The sequence below is a fragment of the Lithobates pipiens genome, unplaced genomic scaffold (assembly GCF_037356315.1).
Source record: "Lithobates pipiens isolate NorthernLeopardFrog02 unplaced genomic scaffold, aLitPip1_a1.2 Scaffold_19, whole genome shotgun sequence".
NCBI lineage: Eukaryota > Metazoa > Chordata > Amphibia > Anura > Ranidae > Lithobates > Lithobates pipiens.
Window position 1 is genome coordinate 561,517,458 of NW_027507764.1, and position 22,188 is coordinate 561,539,645.

Genomic DNA, 22,188 nt, shown 5'->3' on the forward strand with positions numbered 1-22,188 from the left:
CTGCTCTGCTGATTGTGGCCCGTGACCAGTTACCAAGTCGCTTAAGTGGCCCTCACACTTCAAAAGGTTGGGCACCCCTGGTATAAATCAATTTGCTGAATAAACAGGCATTGAGCTAATGTATAATAGAAAGATTGTGGTTGATACCAAACAAACAAAATGTAATATAAGAGCTTGTCATTACAGCATTGGTGTATACTCATGTGCTCAATTAAAAAAAAAAGGGGGAGGGGAGGGCAGGGAAATCGAAACCCCAAAAATAAAATATGCTGCAGCTTACCAACCCTTACAAATGGTGGCTGCATTTGTTTTCTCTTTTCAGGCTAAGAACATCCCCAGGCAAGTCTATAAGCATTTAATATATAGGTGCCAGGCATCACTAAAGATTATGCCTTGGTGAAATAAACAGAGAAGGCCACAGCTGTCATTCATGGTGCGGTAAGTAAGCCGCCTGGTGGGGCTTTAAAAGATTCGGGGCTAGGGATGGCAGACTAAGGTAATTTAAAGGTGAACTTGTCTTTTAGTACATGCTTATCACATTCTTACAATAGCTTAAAGAAGAACATCTGATGGCTGTTAAAACTATTTGTGAAGAAATGAAGAGCTGAGAACACTTAAGTTCTCCAGTCTTTCCCAGAGGGCCTTCAACTGCCAGGCCCCCGTGAACAACAGACCTCACTTAAGATAACACCAGAACCAGATCTAAAAATACTGCTCATTCCCATTGAATATTCCATTCTGTTCACATAAACTGAACAGACACATCCTAAGCCAGTTACAACGTAAAACCTTATATTTGATGATATAAACTCATATTGAACCCAAAGGCAACGAGGAAACCGGAATAGAGGACATGAACTTCACCCCTTTCATGTCCCCGATATCCACTGCATGATTCTTTTATCAGGGCTTAAAATAAATCTCATAATGAGAAAATAACCAGGGAGACATTAATATTTCTCCTCGCTGCAATGATTCTGCTCCATCGCCATCTATTACCGCAAAAGAGAGCGCACAGCTTATCAACTATTTACTTTCTGCAACTGAAATGAACAGTGGCACCTGCTCTCTAATAGGGATGAGCTCCGGCGTGTTCGCACAGCCCATGTGCAGAGCCCGCCAGGAATTCGGTAATGCGCTAATCACAGGCAGTGAGACATTTTCCGATCTCTGCAGCCGTGCATCGGGACAATGTCTCACTGCCTGTGATTAGCGCAGCTCAGACTTCCTGGGGGGCTCTGCACATGGGCTGTGCGAACACGCCGGAGCTCATTCCTACTCTCTAATATCACTTAAAATATAAAGAATGGCAACACAGTCCCCTACCTTTTAAATATTGCCTACCCACCCCTCTTGTATTTCCTGTTTATAACACTCTCCCCCCACCCCCATTTTCCAATTTTCTATATCCAAGCGGTCACATGACCGGAAAGCTGTGACAAGGACGTCTGTGTAGGGGCAACAACCCTGCTGAATCCTTAGGGCGGTGATGTCATGCCCAGTGGCGTCACTAGGGTTGGTGTCACCCAGTGCAAAAAAAATGGTGTCACCCCCCCCCCCCCACCAACTATAGTCCCCCCTCAACTACAGACCCCACTCAACTACAGACCCTCCTCCCGCAGTATAGATCCCCCTCCCTCAATACAGACCACCGTCCATCAATATAGACCCCCCCCTCAGTACATTAAGAATGCCATGGGCAACAAAGACGTTGTTGGCCCTGAGCAAATGCATGCCCATCGGATGCAAACACTGACACACTTGCCAAAGCTTTGTGGTCATGTGACGGAAAAAGTGTAAGAGTGTGTGTGTGTGTGTGTGTGTGTGTGTTTATGTTGAGATTTATTAGCAACTGTATGGAGGAAATATAAGAGCAGTGTGGAGTATCTGTACTCGTGCAAATGCTCCGATATCTGAAACCAATACTTTCAGGCTCGGTTCTTTCAAGCTGACAGCGGGATTCCCCCCACTGACAGCTCAAATGTAAAGAAAAAATCCAGCAATTATCGGTTGTTAAGGAACAGGCCGCAAGCGTCTTTAACAACCGATTACTCATTCAGCTGTCAGTGGGATTTCCCTGTTGACATCTGAAGTGCAAACTCAAGTCCCAATTGGAGCTGTCAACAACATTGTTCAGCTGCTGAAACAGAAAGATAAAAAGATACATTATTTCTTTTTGTATTTTAGTGTTTTTCTTCATCTACAGATCAAAGGAATGAACTTTGATCTGCAGGTGAATTCAGTTTAACTCCTTCCCGCAGAGCGTATGCACATACGTGGCCTCAGCTTTCAGGGGCTTTACCGCTTTTTAGAGCGGGCAGACGGTTCTTCAAGGTTAACAACGAATGCAGCTAAAAGCCGCTCGGCTGTTATTCCGGAGGAGTGAGGGGGGACGTCCCCCCCCACCCCCTTCTCGCTGCTCTTCCCGGGCCTCCTGTCCCACCGGGAGACCTGATCTACGATGCAGCACTTCCGCCGGCTAGAGTAAGACTGGAAGGAAGCTGGAAACGGCTTCGATCCAGTCTTCTTAGTGTAAACACAGAAGCGAGGTCGCAATGTCACTTCAGTTTTTGGCGATCTGAATACTCTGAAGTACAAAGGAGGGATTTGGGATCTTTTAGACCACTCGATCACCACCTTTTACTGTCATAAGGGATGTTTACATTCCTTGTGGCAGCAATAAAAGTGATCAAATTTATTTTTTAAAGCACCCCCGTACCACACGAGCTCATGCAGCAAAGAAGCACACATAAGTCACGCCTACATATGTAAACGGTGTTCAAATCACACATGTGAGGTATCGCCGCGATCGTCAAAGCGAGAGCAATAATTCTAGCCCTAGACCTCCTCTGTAACTCTAACCTGGTAACTTATTTTATTTTTTTTAAAGCACCGTCTATGGAGATTTTTAGGTACCGTAGTGTGTCACCATTCCACGAGTGCGTGCAATTTCAAAGCATGACATGCTAGGTATCTATTTACTCAGCGTAACATCATCTTTCACATTATACAAAAACATTGGGCTAACTTTACTGTTTAGTTGTTTTTTTTAATTCATGAAAGAGTGTTTTAACCCAAAAAATTGTTTTTGAAAGATCTCTGCGCAAATACAATGTGACATAAAATTTTGCAGCAATCGCCATTTTATTCTCTAGATTGTTTGGGGGTTCTAAGTCATTTTCTAGCATAAAATACGGATTTTAACTTGTAAGCAACAAATGTCAGAAATAGGATTAGGCATGAAAGCGCTAAAGCAACCTGTAGCAATATGACATTGGCAAAGTGGTTGTAATATCCTGACCGGACGTCCTACGACGTTGCCAGGATATCAAGGAGCTGCGCGCCCCTGGGGCACTCATCGCAGTGATCGTTGTTGCGGTGTCAGTCAAAAATGATCTGGGTAAAGAGTCTCTGACAGACACTCTTTACCATGAGATCAGCCATGTCCAATCACGGCTCATTACGATGTAAACAGGAAGAGCTGTTGATTGGCTTTTTCCTCACTCGCGTCTGTCAAATATCGGTACTTGTACAAGAAAATGGTATCGTGCATCCCTAGTGTGAAGGTGACATTTAAAAAGGCGAGTTACTGCACGGCCTTTCCTTCTGCTTTAACTTTGTGCAATGTAAACAATGGCTTTTAGGTGATGTGCTTAATATCCTACAACCAAAGCAAGCATAGCCTAATACCTGTTGAATAAAGTGGACCATAGCTAGTAAATAAGTCCCCCAAACCCCTAAAAAAAAATAAAAAAGTCTGTGTGCCAGGGGTGGGGGTTAGTTGAAAAATGACTGGCCTCGGTGCCAGGTACAGAACAGCAATGGTTACAAATAAGAAAAACAAGTGAGGAGTTCCAAACGGTTGCCCGCAATGTTAAACCACCAAAACAAGCACAGTAACAAGTAACAGGACAGGGCTGTTCAGTTTACATTACAGGAATATCTGGTTCTCTCTAAAACAGTGCATCTACAGCGCTAAGAGCATTACAGCTCATTAACATAAACTCCTTGTGTTCTATTCCTCATTCTAATTGCTTGAAAAATGTTTTACAAAACGTCCCTTTAATAAATGATTATTCAGCTCCTGGTCTGTACATACATGTCTTTTCTGGCTTCTGCAGAACAATGCCCACTGCTTGTGTAGTCCAAAGTCACTGAAATACAATGCCAGCAGCACCATTATCATAGCTCAGCCACTGCTACTGAAGACCATGGTGCATTCAAACTTAGACCCACTACGGGGCACACAAGCCAGACTGCTGGGCAAACTGAGGGCCAGCGTCCACTGCCAGTTATTACCATGGTCAACCGAATGACTAAAGCTCAGAGGGGTGGAGCAAAATGCATTGGGAGCGTGTTCTGGTTGGAGTCCAGGCTGATGTTGCCACTTTCACACTGACCAGAGACAGTACAGATGTGCATCTACAAGGACACCCCCCCCCCCCCTTCTCTTTTGGCTTGAGTTGTCAGACCCCTACTACAAGCCATGTTCCAGCCAATTCTGCAGTAGAAAACCCCAAAATGGTAACCAGACCTGCTTCTGAGTACATTATGTCCACACCAAGACACACACAAATCAAAAATGAAACCCAAAGCCACTTCTTAGCCAGTTTACTTCAAGAATCTCTCCACTGCAAGAAGAAAATTAAGAGGTAAAAACGACTTGTTGGTCACACCATACATTAACAGCAGATAAGTGATATCGGCACAAACACCACAACTACACAGTAGCAGAGGGACAGGGATGAGAACGTGAGGGAAAGCACACAAAGCGGAGAGGACACACATACACCAAGGCATACATTAGGCAATGTTAGTTAGTGTTAATGGGGGGAATCCCCCCTGCAGAGCCATTGTATTCTGATAGCGGGAGGTTTCGCAATGGTCGGAATACAATGATCACTGCTGGCGGCTATAAAAAGAAAAATACAGCAGGCTGGCTGTACTGAAGTCTATCGATAGATCAACTTCAGTACAACCAGCCTGCTTATCAGTGGCGGCCCGTACATTGTGGGTGCACAGGCGCTGCCCCCCACCCACCTCCGCCGCCCTCCCTATCCATGTGCCCATCCCCTTTCAGGATGCCGGGCACATGAATTCTTAAAGTGGTTGTAAACCCTTACAACCAACTTTGACCTACAGGTAAGCCTAGATTAAGGCTTACCTGTAGGTCCAAGAAATATCTCCTAAACCTACACAGTTTAGGAGATATTTGCAGAAAGACAGGCACCGCTGTCTACGGCGCATGCGCCGTAGACAGCGGCGCACAGGCGCACTGAGCGCGTCGCGGTCAACAGCGATATGCCACGAGTGGCGGCTCCCCATCGCGGCTTCGCCGAATGACAGCGGCGGAGCAGCGAGACCCACCGAGAAGATGGATGCGCCGGACTACAGGGGACAGCGGTGACTTCGCTGGCTCCTGTGTCAGGTAAGTGACACATAATGGACTACTATGCGATGCATAGTAGTCCATTATGCTTTACCTTTGCAGGGAATGAAAGAGGAAGTAAACTCATCAGGGTTTACTTCCTCTTTAAGGCGGGGGGGATTTAGAAGCTCCAATTACAGCCAGAGGCTCTAATAGGCTTTAAAATGCGGTGGGCACCCCAATTGTGTGACGATAGCAAATTAATTTTTGCTATTTTCACACTACAGATGCTCCCCGCCAATCAAGAGGCAGCTCAGTGAGACCCGTCTCCTGATTGGCCAAAGTGCCAGGCGATCCTATTGGATGCCTATCGCTGTGGAAGAGGAGACACGTTGGAGCTGCTGCCCGGAGGACACAGTCCTCTGCATAGTAAGTGCCGGGGGAGGGGGGTGCTGGCTGACAGTGCCGCGAGCCCCGCGGCCACCCCTGGTGGGGGGTTGGGGGGGGGGGCGGGGATGTGCATCAGTGCCACGTCGTCCAGAGGGGGGGGGGGGGGGTAGTGCTGGTTTTTTCCCACCTCCCCCCCAGAGGAAAAGCCCACCAGCCACCACTGATGCCTATACATTAATAGAGTTCCCGCTGAAATGGAAACAAACCCAAACAAGCTACAAGCTAATCACTTAAAGATGAATCTCAGGCATGGTATATTTTTACATAGTTACAATAGTCCAGCTTGGATCAATGTAACAATATATATATAATATACCTGCCCAATGCCCCTGGAAGCTGGAAATCAGTGAAGTACACACCGCTACACTAAATGGCACCTGTGCCAAGCGGCAGACCTCCTGTGTTCACTATGCATTAAGCAAGGCTGACTGCTCAGCACGGGACCCAAAAGCAAATGGAGATGACAGAAGTATCCGTGATTTCCAGGGACATCGGCCAGGTATGTTACATACACAGTTACATCGGTCCAAGCTGGATCATTTGAACAATATACCACACCTATGGAATTCATCTATTGACACTCAAACGTACAAAGAATTCAAACTATGGTATCAAGAAATTATATATAAAAAAAAAAAAAAAATGAAATAAAATAAAAAAAAAGGATCACAAGTCCCCACCATTCACAGTCCAAACATCTCTGTGTCTGCAACTGACACATATTCTGATTCTCTAAAATCCGAAGAAGAACCACTTCAAGGACGACTCTCAGCAATGCACCCATATGTAAAGTAGATCAATGGTTTTGTGCTTTCTCAAGGCTGCCAAGCAGCTTCTTTTTCCCATTAACAATAAGCACTCTGACAGTAATGAATTTAAGTGCTTTAAAAAAAAAATACTGTTTTCTGGAGGAGTCTATTTTGGCACGCAAGCAATCAGAACACGGCAAAAGAATTAACATATCCCTTTGGAAGTTAGGCAAATCAGGAAAGTCAAAGTCTGCAATGCTCAAGGTGAAGCACAGAGATACCGTATTTATCGACATATAACCAGAGCTTGGCGATTTTAAAAAAAATAATAAAAATCTGCGTCCTGAGGAGCTGCGGGCAGGAGTTTTTAGGCGAGGCCGGATGCTGCGGACTAGGACGAAGCCAAGACCTTGCCTAAAAACTCCTGCCCGCAGCACCTCAGGACTTGCCGCGGTGGTGAAAAAACCCCCCCAGAAAAACAAAACGATTTGCTTAAATTTTGAATCTATTTGACCTCTCAACGCGATTAAAGATTTAAATCGGGTTTTTTTCCCCCCAGCCCTACGTATAACACGCACTTTTTTTCCCCTGGAAATAAGGGGGAAAGAATCGAGGGTGTGTGTTGTACGCCGACAGCGTACCTCGGAGGGGAAGGAGGGAGACGAGTGCCGTCGGAAATCACTGAGCCGCCATCTCCTCTCTGCTCAGCTTGCACATATCACACACAGTCCAGCCTCTGCCACCGGCATTGGACCAGTGTGATTTCATATGGTCAGCTGCATTGAGGGGGCAGATGGGCACAGAACAGGCTGCAGATGGGCAGTTTTTTTTTCCTGAAACTTCCCTCCTAAATTGGGGTGCGTGTTATATGCTGATAAATACGGTATATTCTTTTTGAGTTAATGTAGTGCAGATATTCGTATTTTTAGCACTGATCACTGTATTAGCGTCACTGGTTCCTACAAAGTGTCAAAATTTATGAAGAAATTAGATTTAGATTTTGTTGTTTTTTGGACGTGTTTTATAGCAGAAAGTAAAAAAAAATTTTTTTTTTTTAAATTGACAATTGTTTTTGCTCATAAAATAAAAAATACGCAGCGGTGATCAAATACCACCAAAAGAAAGCTCCATTTGTGAGGAAAGAAAATGACATACATTTTGTTGGGTACAGCGTTGCATGACCGCGCAATTTTCAGTTAAAGTAACGCAGCGCTGTAGTGCAAACAGAGACCTGGTCACGAAAGGGGGGTAAATCTTCTGGAGGTCAATAGGTAAAGTAGCATTTTTCAGCAAACCAGTGAAAGAAGCTAAATAAACATTTGAAAGAGTCTAAATACCCCATGCTGGCTGGAATGATGAGTGTTAGGCCTCATTCACATGGGCACTTACAACCTGGGCCTATGACTGGGATGTGCTGGAGCCACCAGGTGCTGCGTACAGGTGGCCCATTCATGTCTATGGTAATGCAGTGGCTGAGCAGACACAACCGCTTGTTCCAATTTGACAGGCATGCAGGTGAACAGACCCACACATGCAGACAGTGTGCATTTGGCACCCCTCACACACACGATTGTCTAATCGGGACGAGCGGCTGTGTCAGTGCTGCTGCCATGTTCCCACAGACATGACCACTTAAAGGCATGGCCCATTCACAGAGAAGAGCTGTAGGTTCTCGTGTGAATAAAGCCTACACAGTATTTGAAATGTAGCCGACCCCCCCCCCCCCCCCCCAACATGCAAATTAGGCATTCCCCTTCATAAGGGAGTTTGTTAGCACTTACCTTGTCCTGAATTGTAAATGGCTTTCACAGACTTTTTCACTTTCTGTAACGCATTTCTGTCTTGATCTAAGGCCTGGAAAAAGTGAAAATACTTTATTACAATGTGCACAGTGAATCATACATGAACTGAAACACTAACAAAATAAAGGCTGTTTTATGTGGTAAATCGCTACTTGAAAAGTCAACAAGTCATTAAGTACTTCCAATCAGAAGAACTATTTCCTTTTCACATGATAAGCAACTTCGGTGTAAAATAATAGTAACTGCATTAATATGCTGCCTAAACCCAGTCCATGGGTTTCTAAAAGCTTGACAGCACACGTTCCTTTCAGATCTTTAAACTTGCTTTGTACGAGGTTCATACAAGACCAAAGGACCACATGTAATAATAAGGTTATATAAATAAGGACTAAATGAGCGGTGGACATTTTTAGGACCCCCTCCTTCTGCATAATACACCTAGACAAGGGTTACATCGCTGGGCCCTTCTGGTAGGACCCTTGGAAAGATAAGGATCCCTTAAAGTGTTACTAAACCCACAATAGTAAAAATCAGTCTGTATATGCAGTAAAGCTTGTGTGATCAAACCTGTGGCCCTCCAGCTGTTGCGGAAGTCCCATGAGGCATTGCAAGATGCTGAGAGTTACAAGCCTAAGTCCCAAAGGCAGAGGCATGATGGGACTTGCAAGAGCTGGAGGGGCCACAGGTGGAGCACCTATGCAGTAAAGCATGCTTGTTATACTCACTGTGGAACCTAAGGGGTTAATCCTCTACATTGTGTAAAACGCCTCTTGGAACCTGTCTTCTCTGATCCACCCCTTTTTCCACAGTCCCCAATCCATCTGCTGATTATACAAAGCCTTGGAGGCACTCTGCACATGCTCAGTTTGGTGTATATTGCTAGAGAGTTTTTTTTTTTGGGAGAGTGCATGTGATCAGCACAGGGCCAATCAGCACTGTCCAGACAAAGTCAAGGGTCCAGCAGCCTCATAGGACAGTCAGAGCAGAATGAAAGCACCTCCTATAAGCTTTAACCAGTACTCGTCTGGACACTGATAGAAGTAACAAGACTGCTATATACTGCTGATGAGAAAAGGTATTTAGCAGTTTACATTTAATAAAACAATTGCATTTCCATGCTCTGTGTACTGTGGGAGATCAGATATAGCGAATGCAGGCTCTTGGGTCTGGGACAATGCTTTGCCTGGCAGGACTGTGTTTAATACTCCGTGTACTATGTATGTTCCAGAAATCCCAATAGCAGCCTTTCCATGCGTTTTTTTCCTTGTTATAACACTGTGATTATTGTAGAGATGAATGTATTCTGCATTCGGGGCAATGTACCCTGAATGCACAGGGCCCTAAATGAGAGTACCACTTGGTAGAACGTTCAGCGCCCTCCAGCTGGTCATGGATTTTGACAGGCTGTAGGCCGTGGAGTTAGATGCTGCAGTTGTTCCTCCTGGGGGCACTAAAATGCCGGGATTGGCCGAACACAGGTTAAACAATATTTTATTTTTATTTATTTTAGGTACTTAGCGCTGTCAATTTACGCAGCACTTTACATATACAGTCACATCAGTCCCTATCCTCAAGGAGCTTGCAATCTAAGATGCCTAACTCACATTCATACATACACAATTTAGACAGGATCCAATTAACCTACCAGCATGTCTTCGGAGTGTGGGAGGAAACCGGAGTACCCGGAGGAAACCCACACAGGCACGGAGAGAGAACAGGCAGGTAGTGTCATTGTTGGGGTTCAAAACAGCAACCCTTCTGCTGCTAGGTGAAAGTGCTAACCACTACACCACTATGCCACCGCTAAGGGGTTGATTCACTAAAGGCAAATATACTGTACTGTTGCTCCAGAGCTTAGTAAATGAGGTAAAGCTTAACTTTACAAAGAATACCCAATCACATGCAAGGAAAAAAAAAACAGCATTTTTGCTTGCACATGATTAGAGGATGGAAGTCAGCAGAGCTTCCATTAATTTACCAAGCCCTGAAGCAACTACACTTTGCAAAGTACACAGTCCATTTGCCTTTAGTAAATCAATCACCCCTTAAGTGTGCATGTGGACGAATAGGACGCTGCCCTCTACTGTAATGCTGCGTACACACGATCGGAATTCTCAGCGGAAAAAGCTCTGATGGTTTTCCCGACGGAATTCGGCTCAAGCTGTCTTGCCTACACACGGTCACACCAAATTCCGATTATTTATAACGCGGTGACGTACAACGCGTACGACGGGACTAGAAAAAGGAAGTTCAATAGCCAGTAGCCAATAGCTTCCGTCTCGTAGCTGAATCTGAGCATGCGTGATTTTTGGCATGTCAGAATTGCATACACACGATCGGAATTCCAGATAGAATGTTTTTCCGTCGGGAAAACTGAGAACATGCTATAAATTTTTGGCTGGCGGAAATTCGGACAGCTAAATTCCGATGGAGCATACACACGGTCGCATTTTCCGATGAAAAGCTCTCATCTGTCTTTTTCTGGCCCGAATTCCGATCGTGTGTACGCGGCATTAGTCTCAGAACTTCTGTACAACAGTCATCTTTAAAGCGGTAGTAAAGCCCGCTTAGTTATTTTTACCTACAGGTAAGCCTATATAAGGCTTATCTGTAGGCAAAGTGAATATCCCCTAAACGTGCACCGTTTAGGAGAAAGTCACCCTACGTGCAGCAGCTGGCGTCACCGGCGCATACCCTCTGAAGGTTCGGCATACCGCGTTGGACATTCAGAGCTTCTTGCCGAAACCAAGGGCTCCCACATGCATACTAGCACATAATGCCGTTGTCTATTGCCCCATACACACAAGCAGATTTTCATTCGGAAAAAACTTGGATGAATTCCACTCAAGCTGTTTTGCATACACACGGTCACACAAAAGTTCTCTGACCGTAAAGAACGTGGTGACGTACAACACTACTATGAGCCGAGAAAATTAAGTTCAATGCTTCCGAGCATCCATTGAATTGTTTCCGAGCATGCTTAGGAATTTTGCAAGTCGGAATTTGTGCAGACGATCGGAATTTCTGATCAGAACTTTTTCCGACCGAAAAGTAGAGAACCTGCTCTCAATCTTTTGCTGGCGGGAATTCTGAAGTCCGATGGAGCATACACACGGTCGAAATTTCTGATCAAAAGCTCACATCTGACTTTTTCTGGCAGATTTTCTGATAGTGTGTATGGGGCTTTACAGGTTTTTTTTTTTTTTTTTTTCTTATTCTGCAGCGGTTTACTACCACTTTAACAGGGACCCACCTATGCCCTTTTAATGAAAATCTGTAAAACAGGTAAATACGCAGTTGAAATCTGTTTTAAATGCCAGGGAATTTGTAGTTCTACGCAGCTAGATTTATGACCTGCACACATTTTCCACTCTACACGGCCAGATCGGTGAAATACATAGTCCATGATAAAAGGGAACCTTCCCTGAGAGAAACACAGAAACAAAAAGCTATTGTATTGAATTACTGGCTGCAATACCATCTGAGATTGTGGAACAAATGCCGAGATCAGGAAAGTCAGAACTCCCTTATCGGTGACCCAAAGTATTGCAGCCAGTCAGTCACAATAGCCGCCAGGTAACTAGCATTATCAGAATGAAGCCAGCAAGGGCAGCCTCTGGTGTCTCAGGAAAGGTTGTTTTTCTTTAAAGAGACATTCGTCTTGCTAATTCGGTAAACTGGTAAATCAACATCAACACCTCTGCCAAGTCAGCTGACCTACAGATCCGTAAAGCCAACCAAAGAAACAGTAATTGTAAACCAAGAAGTAGCAGAGTGATCTTCCTGATCTAGCAGACGGCATCATAAGAACGGCTTAGCAAAACTACAAATCCTTTGGCAGGTCAACAGTAAAATTATACTCCATGTATTTCAGCCAAGTATGTAACAGTGTGGTGCTTCATTTTAAAGTGTATCTATATACACCAAACTGTGTTTTTCCTTCAGTTTTGAACAGACTGGAGAAAGTGTAGAACTATAGTCCGGTTATACTACTATGTGGAGGTCCATTAGAGAAATTTCCCCTTACTTCCTGTTCTGAGGACCACCTTTAACAAGACAGGAAGTGAGGAAAAATCTACACTTGGAAGACAGACCACAATAAGACCCCAGGAACACAAAACACAGCTTAAAGTGGGGTTCCACCCTAAAGTGGAACTTCCGCTCATCAGAACCCTCCCCACCTCCGGTGTCACAGTTGGCACCTTACAGGGGGAAGGCGGTGTGGATACCTGTCTAAGACAGGTATTTGCACCCGCTTCCGGGCATAGACTCCCACGGGAGTCTATGCTGTTTCCTGTCCCGCCGCGCTGTCTGCTGGGACACACACGGGTCCCAGAGACAGCGCGGACCATCCCTATTGCACTGCGCGACTCATGCATGCACAGTAGGGAACCGGGAAGTGAAGCCACAACGCTTCACTTCCCGCGCTAAATGCTTGGTGGTTTGTTATTCTGCCTCTATATGCCTACACTATTTTGTGACTCTCTCTCTCTCTCTATATATATTATATATATATATATATATATATATATATATATATATATATATATATATATATATATATATATACACACATACATACACACACACTAAATTTAATGACATCCCAGTCGTAGTCCGTAGGATTCCATATTGAGTTGGACCACCCTTCGCAGCTATAACAACTTCAACTCTTCTGGGAAGGCTGCCCACAAGTTTTAGGAGTGTCTCTATGGGAATGTTTGACCATTCTTCAAGAAGCACATTTGTGAGGTCAGACATTGATGTTGGACGAGAAGGCCTGGCTCAGTCTATGCTCTAATTCATCCTAAAGGTGTTCTATTGGGTTGAGGTCAGGACTCAGTGCAGGCCAGTCAAGTTCACCCCACCTCACTCATGCATTGTCTTTATGGTCTTTGCTTTGTGCACTGGTGCGCAGTCATGTTGGAACAAGAAGGGGCCATCCCCAAACTGTTCCCACAAAGTTGGGAGCATGAAATTGTCCAAAATATCTTGGTATGCTGACGCCTTAAGAGTTCCCTTCACTGGAACTAAGGGGCCAACCCCTGAAAAACAACCCCGCACAATAATCCTCCCTCCACCAAATGATTTGGACCAGCGCACAAAGCAAGGTCCATAAAGACACAGAGCCACCCCTTCTCATTCAACATCAGTGCCTGACCTCACGAATGCGCTTCTGGAAGAATGGTCAAACATTCCCATACCTTGTGGACGGCCTTCCCAGAAGAGTTGAAGCTGTTATAGCTGCAAAGGGTGGGCCAACTCAATATTGAACCTTATGGACTAAGACTGGGATGCCATTAAAGTTCATGTGCATGTAAAGGCAGGCGTCCCAATACTGTTGGAAATATAGTGTATATGTGCATGCACATAGGCTAACATAGAGGGGCGTTTAGAGGCAGAAAGAAAGTAAAACGCCTACAAAATCGTTTTTTGATGCCCAGTGTGCATGAGCCCTAAAAAGTGAAGAGATTTTCGCATTCCTCTATTAAAAGCATTTTAAAGCTGGCCATACACTAATGCCTCATACACACGATCAAAATTTTGGTCAGAAAAAGCTCTGATGGTTTTCCGGACGGATTTCTGATGGGATTTCGCTCAATCTGTCTTGCATACACACAGTCACACCAAATTCCGACCGTCAAGAACGCGGTGATGTACAACACGTACGACGGGACTAGAAAAAGGAAGTTCATTAGCCAGTAGCTTCCATCTCGTAGTTGAATCTGAGCATGCGTGAGTTTTTGTGCGTTGGAATTGCATACACACGATTGGAATTTCAAAACTTTTTCCACCTGCAAAATTGAGAACCTGCTCTCAATCTTTTGCTGGCGGAAATTCGGCCAGCAAAATTCCGATGGAGTATACACACGGTTGCATTTTCCAATGAAAAGCTCTCATCCGTCTTTTGCTGGCCAAAATTCCGACCATGTGTATAAGGGGTGATCGAAGATTCCTCCATCGATGCTACACAGCACAGACAGACGTTTGCACAGAGTGGCCCCAATCATCGTCTTCTGGGGTCCACCGTGCTGCGGCTCCTCCCCGCAACGGTAAACTCCCTAGGAGAAACTCTCTCCTGGGGGGTTACCATGCAGGCGCGCTCCCGAGTTCAGCATTTGTGTCCATAGATACATAATGCTGGACTCAGCCCTGCTCCCCAGCGGCCACGTCATTGGCTTTTGATTGACAGCGGCGGGAGCTAATGGCTGTGCTGCTATCAATCTGTCTAATGGAGAGTCAAGAACCCCTGGCCAGAGAGGTAGAGCGTGTCTCTGTCGTGGGAACCAACGGGCTCAGGTGAGTAAATCGGGGGGATGGTCAGTGAAAGACCCCTTTCACACCGAGCCATCCTGGGCGTCAGCGGTAAAGCGGTGCTATTTTTAACGCCGCTTTACTGTAGTTTTAGCAGTGCTTTTTGCCCGCTAGCGGGGGTTAAAACTGCCCCGCTAGCAGCCGAAAAGGGGTTAAATGCGCCCGCAAAATGCCGCCAGAGCTGCGTTTTGCTGCCGGTATCGAGAGCAGCAGTGGAGGAGCAGTGAGTTCACTGCTCCAAAGAAGCTGCTGGCAGGACTTTTTTTGACGCCCTGCCAGCGCACCACTCGTCTGAAAGCCCTTGAACTTTCACACTGGAGTGCATGGAGTAGCTGTTTTGGGGAGGTTTGCATGCACTATTTTTAACGCTATAGCGCCTGCAAAATGCTCCAGTGTGAAAGGGGTCTCAGAAATTTTTCCTCTCCTTAATGTATAGAATGCATTAAGGTTAAAAAGCACGAGAGTTTACAACCCCTTTAAAGCTGAGGATTTTAATATCTCAGCATAGGTTCCCAACACATGCTTTTTTCAGACTCACATTCTTTTATGCTTTAACAAAACACAACCCCTGGAGCTATTGATATAGATATGAAATAAATATAGTGATTCATTATCTGGACGGGTCTGGACGTCGCTCATATACAAGAGTGCTCAGGTTCAGGTATTTGAAACATGTATCTCCAGAAGCGGCCCTCTGACTTGATTTAAAACTCTTAATTAACAAAAAAAAAAAGAAAGTGAACTTTTTTTTAGTTTTATGGGAACTTAGTATTACAGTATAGCATTAGAATATAGTATAATACAAGTATGCTCAAGGATGTTCTTCATGCATCACCTAAACTGAAACACGAACTTCAGTAATTATACTACCAAAGCAATAAAAACTACTTTACCACAGCAATAAATGCTGTATTATCAAGGTGATATATCATATCAGATTGCATTCAGAGGCAATGAGAGTCAGTTGAAAATGTAATGTGATGACGATCATGGTGCCTATTTACAATCCTCTGCAGAAAAAAATCTACCTTTAGGCATCATGTACACGGAACGTTGTTCAACCTCTCCTGAACAATTTAACTTGACAACTAGAAACCGGCATCTAAAAATGTCCGTTTAGTTGCTTTTGCATCTAGAAGCGTTTGAAAAAATGTTTCTTCAGTTTTAAAGAAGAATTCCAGGTAAGGATATTTTTATACATGGTTGCACTGCCGATGCCCACGGAAGGTGGAAATCATTTGCTTTCAGGTCCCATGCCTAGTAGCAGCCCTGCTGCATTGTGAACACAGGAGGTTGGCCCTTCAGCACAGGTGCTGTTCAGAGAAATTGTCATTCTCTGAATAAGCGTCGGTTCACACTGAGGCAGCGCGACTTGCAGTGCGACTGCCTCAGGCGACCTGGACGCGACCGATGCGGCGACTTGCAAAACTACTTCTCTATAGAAGTCAATGCAAGTCACCTCAAGTCGCCCCCCAAAGTTGTACAGAAACCTTTTTCTAAGTCGGACTTGTGTCGCTCCGATTAGAACGGTTCCATTGTACAGAACGGGACGCTACTTGTCAGGTGGCTAGGTGGCCTGACAAGCTGTCCCAGTGTGAACCGACCCTAATGCAAAACTAAGACCCCTTTCACACGGGACGGATCCGTGGTGATCCGGCCCATGAACACCCGCTTGCTCAGTGGGGATCGCGCTGTTGATCCCCGCTGAGCGGGCAGATGACAGGGTGGGCCCTGTCAGATCTCCGCTCTCCTCTATGGAGGATCGGATGAACATGGACTGTCTGTCCGTGTTCATCCGATCCGCTCTGCGGACGGATAGAAAAATAGGATTTTCCTCTGTCTGCGGAATTGGACCATAGCGGAGACGGATGCTATCAGGTGTCAGCGGATGTTCATCCGCTGACACCCGCTATCCCATAGGGATGCATGTATGTCCGTATTTCATCCGAAAACGGATGGATGAAATACGGACATACGCATGTGTGAAAGGGGCCTTAGGCCTGTCATACACCGTTCGAATTACGGCCGGTGAACCGCCCGAGATTCAAACCGTTAATGGGCAAGCTGAATGTACCAGGTGGATCAACTTGGGTACCACCAGCCTGCTGGATTCACCTGGCGATTATCGCAAATAGCTGCTATAGCCGCGAACGATAATCACCATCTTCTCCATACGGGGACAGCTCCGCCCCCCTACTGGAAGGGGACAATCGCTGATTCCGATAATCACCATCTTCTCCATACGGGGACAGCTCCGCCCCCCTACTGGAAGGGGACAATCGCTGATTCCGATAATCACCATCTTCTCCATCTTCTCAATCACCATCTTCTCCATACGGGGACAGCTCCGCCCCCCTACTGGAAGGGGACAATCGCTGATTCCACCTGTCAGCACTGCCTGGGCTGATGCGGGAATCGTGCAAATTTCTTCCCTGCAACCCGGGGTTGCTAGAAAGATATTTGCACCATGTATGGCCTGCCTTACACTGGAGAGGGTGGGTAGTGATGTTTCGCTCTCCACTTCGCATTACATTCAATGAGAAAAATGCTAAACATTCTCTGAACAGCACTCTTGCCCAGCTTCCTGACCTATAGTGTTAACAATACAGCAGGGCAGTGTGGGACCCAGAAGCCAGTGGAGATCACTGGCATAGCAGTGTCTAGATCAGTGATTTGCAGCTTCCGGGGGCCATTGGCCAGGTCAATGTAATTATGTATAAAATATACCATTTCTGGAATTCCTCTAATGAAAATCTAACTGGATTAAAAGGTGTTCTTTAATATTTGGCTGGAGCGCCACTTTAAAGGAAAAAAAAAAAAAGTGTTGCAAGGTTTAATCAATTGCTAGAACAACTGTGCTCAAGCAAAGCTTTCTATTCACGCTGATGCAGCTTATGTGTAAAGCAATCCTTTTTGTATACAACCCATAATTAATGCTCTAGGTGAGGCCTAGCAGTGGTGTTCCTTTTTTACACAATACTGCATCACTTAATGCAATAAACAAGCTAATCATAATAATCAGCACTTCCATTCTCTGGCACAGTTCTCCTCCTCCGGGCAAACAACACATTATAACAGCGAGGGTAGTAAAGAGCAAAATTACACAGGCTCCGGCCGCTGGGACACATCACACCGCAAAGAAATCAATTTTTATTGAAATAAAAATGCTTTGAGTATGCAAAGGCTGCTAAATTTACTTAAAATTAGGAGAAGAGATCGCATTACCCTGGGAAATGTTCTATTTACTGAGAAAACAACGCATATTGCTTTCAGATCTTGCAAATCTGAGATTATTTTTTGTTGCTAGGCAAAGAAAAAGCCGACAGTCCGGCATTGGACAGCATCATCTTATGTTGTAAAGTATTGTTATTGGGAGAGTAGAAGGTAAGAAGGGACCCCAGGCTTCGTACATGAGTGCCGCCATTTAACACCCATCTGTCGCGTGTTTAAACAACAGGGAGCGTTCTAGTGCACTTCAACATTTCTATTAAAAAGAAATGAAGTAAAAAGCGTACCTTTACCTCTGTGATAATAAGAAATGTACAGAATATGCAGCAGAAGCTATTATAGCCTGCAGAGAATGTCTGTGAAGATGGCTCATGGTGCCCTGTGATCTGTTGGTGGTCTATGCTGTGTGCATTACAGCCTGTTTTTACCATAGACACGGCACATTGGCTTCATGAATAGCACTTCTGCCTTGCAGCGCTGGGGTTCTTGGTTTGAATCCAGATCAGGACACCTGCATGGAGTTTGCACGTTCTCCCTGTGCTTTCATGGGTTTCCTCCAGGGCTGGTAGGTTATTTGGCCTGTCTAAATTTGCCCCATGGGTGTACATTGGGGTGACCAGATATTCAAAATGGAATCTGGGGACACATCAAATGGACCACACCCATTTTTATTGGTGGTGAGAATAATTGTGGCATGCAAAGCGTGCCATACCCAGTCTTGAGGCTACTTTATTCTACGTCAAGAATGTAGTTCCAGGTGCAAGTCACCATCACAAGCCAGGGCACAGTGGCAAATGATCCACATCTTGACCTCCAATGATGTCTGCACAAGCCAAGAGGGAGGGGGCTTGAAGGACCACCTATTACTGGCATGTGACATTAATTATTAATAACCCCAGGACATATTTAGGAGCAGACACTCCCCTCCCATTCCCTCCCTCCTCCAGGCCAATAACAGAAATGTTGCCAAGATTGATTACCCTCAATCGCCTGGGCCAGCGGAAAAAAAAAAAACGGGGCGCCTTACATCCACCCCACCCCAAGGAAAGCCCCTAAAATTGGGTATTGTCCCTGAAAATGCAGGGACTGATGTGAATGTATAGTATGCAACTCCCTGCATAAATTGTCAGCACTATATAGTTACCCGTATTAACCGGTTCCGGACCAACCGCCACAGTTATACTGCGGCAGGTTGGCTCCCCTGCGCAAGCCGTCGTAGCTATACGTCGGCTCACGGGGTCAGGATAGTGGGCGTGTGCGGGCCCGCTGCACAGCAGGGGTGCCAGGGCTCGTGGCCGATGGCCGATGGCCATGAGCAATTGTGAGCAGGAGAGACAGAACAGACACACACTTCCCTGTTCTGTTCTGACAGGAGTGACAGATCGTGTGTTCCTATTAGCTAGGAACCACGGATCTGTCACGTCTTCTAGTCAGTCTCCTCCCCCTTCACTTAGAATCACCTCCCAGGGAACACAGTTAACCCCTTCACTGCCAGTGACATTTTTACAGTAATCAATTAAATTTTATAGCACTGATCGCTATATTAATGTCAATGGTCAGAAAAATTTGTCAAAATTGTCCGCCATAACGTTGCAGTCACGATAAAAAAAAAAAAAAAATAATAATAATAATATCGCAGATCGCCGCCATTACTAGTAAAAAATAATAATAATAAAAATGCCATAAATCTATCCCCTATTTTGTAGACGCTATAACTTTTGCGCAAAACAATCAATATACGCTTATTTCGTGTTTGTTTTTTTTTACCAAAAATATGTAGAAGAATACATATCGGCCTAAACTGAGGAGAACAAAAATTTTATATATATTTTTGGGGGCTATTTATTATAGCAAAAAGTAAAAAATAATGCGTTTTTTTTCAAAATTGTTGCTCTGTTTTTTTTTATAGCGCAAAAAATAAAAACCGCAGAGGCGATCAAATACCACCAAAAGAAAGCTCTATTTGTGGGAAAAACAGGACGCCAATTTTGTTTGGGTACAACGTCACACAACCGCGCAATTGTCAGTTAAAGAGAAGCGACGCTGTGCCGAATTGCAAAAAGTGCTCTGGCCAGGAAGATCTCTAGTCACAGCATACATCTTTATATTAGAACATCAGCATTGTAATAGCGATAAACAATATTTATTTTTGACAATCCAATATAAGCTTACATGAAAAATCTCCTTTCATGTTGGGAATGTAGCCCGCCTTCTGACCATCTTTTTTCACAACTTCCTAGATTCCCCATATGCTTTGCAGCTTCTCCTCTGCTTATTTGTTTGGTTTATTTTAGATTTTTAAGGACTACATATCCCATTGTACCTCGTTACCTGCGAAAGAAACCCATTAGAAGCTCTACGGCTTGGTGCAGAATTTCTCAACTCCAGTCCTCAAGGCGCCCCAACAGGTCATGTTTTCAGGCTTTCCATTATTTTGCACAGGTGATTTGATCAGTTTCACTGCCTTAATAATTACCACAGCTGGTTCATTTGAGGGAAAATCCTGAAAACATGACCTGTTGGGGCGCCTTGAGGACTGGAGTTGGGAAACAATGACCTAGGGCAGTAATGGCAAACCTTGGCACCCCAGATGTTTTGGAACTACATTTACCATGATGCTCAACTACACTGCAGAGTGCACGAGCATCATGGGAAATGTAGTTCCAAAACATCTGGGGTGCCAAGGTTCGCCATCACTGACCTAGGGTGTCAACTGCAGAGGCACAGACTTGGTGAGCATTGCTACCCTAGGGCAAGAAACCCCTAACTAGAAGAAATAACAGGTCAGCATAGAAGATACAGTGCATCTGGAAAGTATTCACAGCGCTTCACTTTTTCCACAGTTTATGTTACAGCCTTATTACAAAATGGATTAAATTCATTATTTTCCTCAAAATTCTACAAACAGTACCCCATAATGACAATGTGAAATGTTTGTTTCAAATCTTTGCAAATTTATTAAAAATCAAAAACAAAGAAAAATCCCATGTACATACTGTTAGTATTCACAGCATTTGCTCAATACTTTTGGTGAAGCACCTTTGGCACCAATTACAGCCTCAAGTCTTGTTGAGTATGATACTACAAGCTTGGCACACCTATCTTTGGGCAGTTTCTCCCATTCTTCTTTGCAGGACCTCTCAAGCTCCATCAGGTTGGATGGGGAGCGTCAGTGCACAGCCATTTTCAGATCTCTCCAGAGATGTTTAATCGGGTTGGGCTCTGGTTGGACCACTCAAGGCCCCGCAGCCACTCCTTTGTTATCTTGGCTGTGTGCTTAGGGTTGTTGTTCTGATGGAAGATGAACCTTCACCCCAGTCTGAGGTCCAGAGCGCTCTGGAGCAGGTTTTCATCAAAGATGTCTCTGTAGATTTCTGCATTTATCTTTCCCTCAATCCTGACTAGTCTCCCAGTTCCTGAAAAACATCTCCACAGCATGATGCTGCCACCACCATGCTTCACTGTAGGGATGGTATTGGCCCAGTGATGAGCAGTGCCTGGTTTCCTCCAGACATGACATTTGCCATTCAGGCCAAAGAGTTCAATCTTTGTATCATCGGAACAGAGAATTTTGTTTCTCGTGGTCTGAGACACCTTCAGGTGCCTTTTAGCAAACACCAGATGGGCTGTCATGTGCCTTTTACTGAGAAGTGGCTGTCGTCTGGCCACATTACCATACAGGACTGATTGGTGGAGTGCTGCAGAGATGGCTGTTCTTCTGGAAGGTTCTCCTCTCCTCTTTACTCTCTTTCTGGAGCTCTGTCAGAGTGACCAACGGGTTCTTGGTCACCTCCCTGACTAAGGCCCTTCTCCCCCCATCGCTCAGTTTGGCTGGGCGGCCCTCTCTAGGAAGAGTCCTGGTGGTTCCAAACTTCTGCCATTTACAGAAGATGGAGGCCACTGTGCTCATTGGGACCTCAATATTGCAGACAATTTTTCTGTACCCTTCCTCAGATCTGTGCCTCCATACAATCCTGTCTTCGAGGTCTACAGACAATTCCTATGACTCCATGGCTGAGTTTGTGCTCTGACATGCACGTTTTTTTTTTTTTTTACACTATTGATATTGTTTATAGTAGCGGCTGGGGCTAAGGGATTTATTTTCACAATATTTAGCGCAGTGGTGATACACTGTTGTGAGGGAAAGTGTTTGTGTGTTATTGATTTACAGTAAAATCAAGGTGTATATGCAGTAAAGCGTGCTTGTTATAATCACTGTGGAACCTAAGGGGATAATAATCTGCATTGTGTAAAAAAGGCTGTCTTCTTCCACTGT

General features: G+C 44.9%; 1 protein-coding gene across 6 annotated transcripts in view; it reads right to left on the reverse strand.

Annotated features, from left to right (window-relative positions):
* ASAP1 (ArfGAP with SH3 domain, ankyrin repeat and PH domain 1) overlaps positions 1–22,188 on the reverse strand; it is a 436,411-nt gene that overhangs the window by 146,829 nt on the left and 267,394 nt on the right. For all 6 annotated transcript variants that reach the window (XM_077493352.1, XM_077493348.1, XM_077493351.1 and 3 more), the window contains one exon: positions 8,349–8,421. In XM_077493352.1, the coding sequence (XP_077349478.1) occupies positions 8,349–8,421 (73 nt within the window). The remainder of the gene's footprint in view (positions 1–8,348; positions 8,422–22,188) is intronic.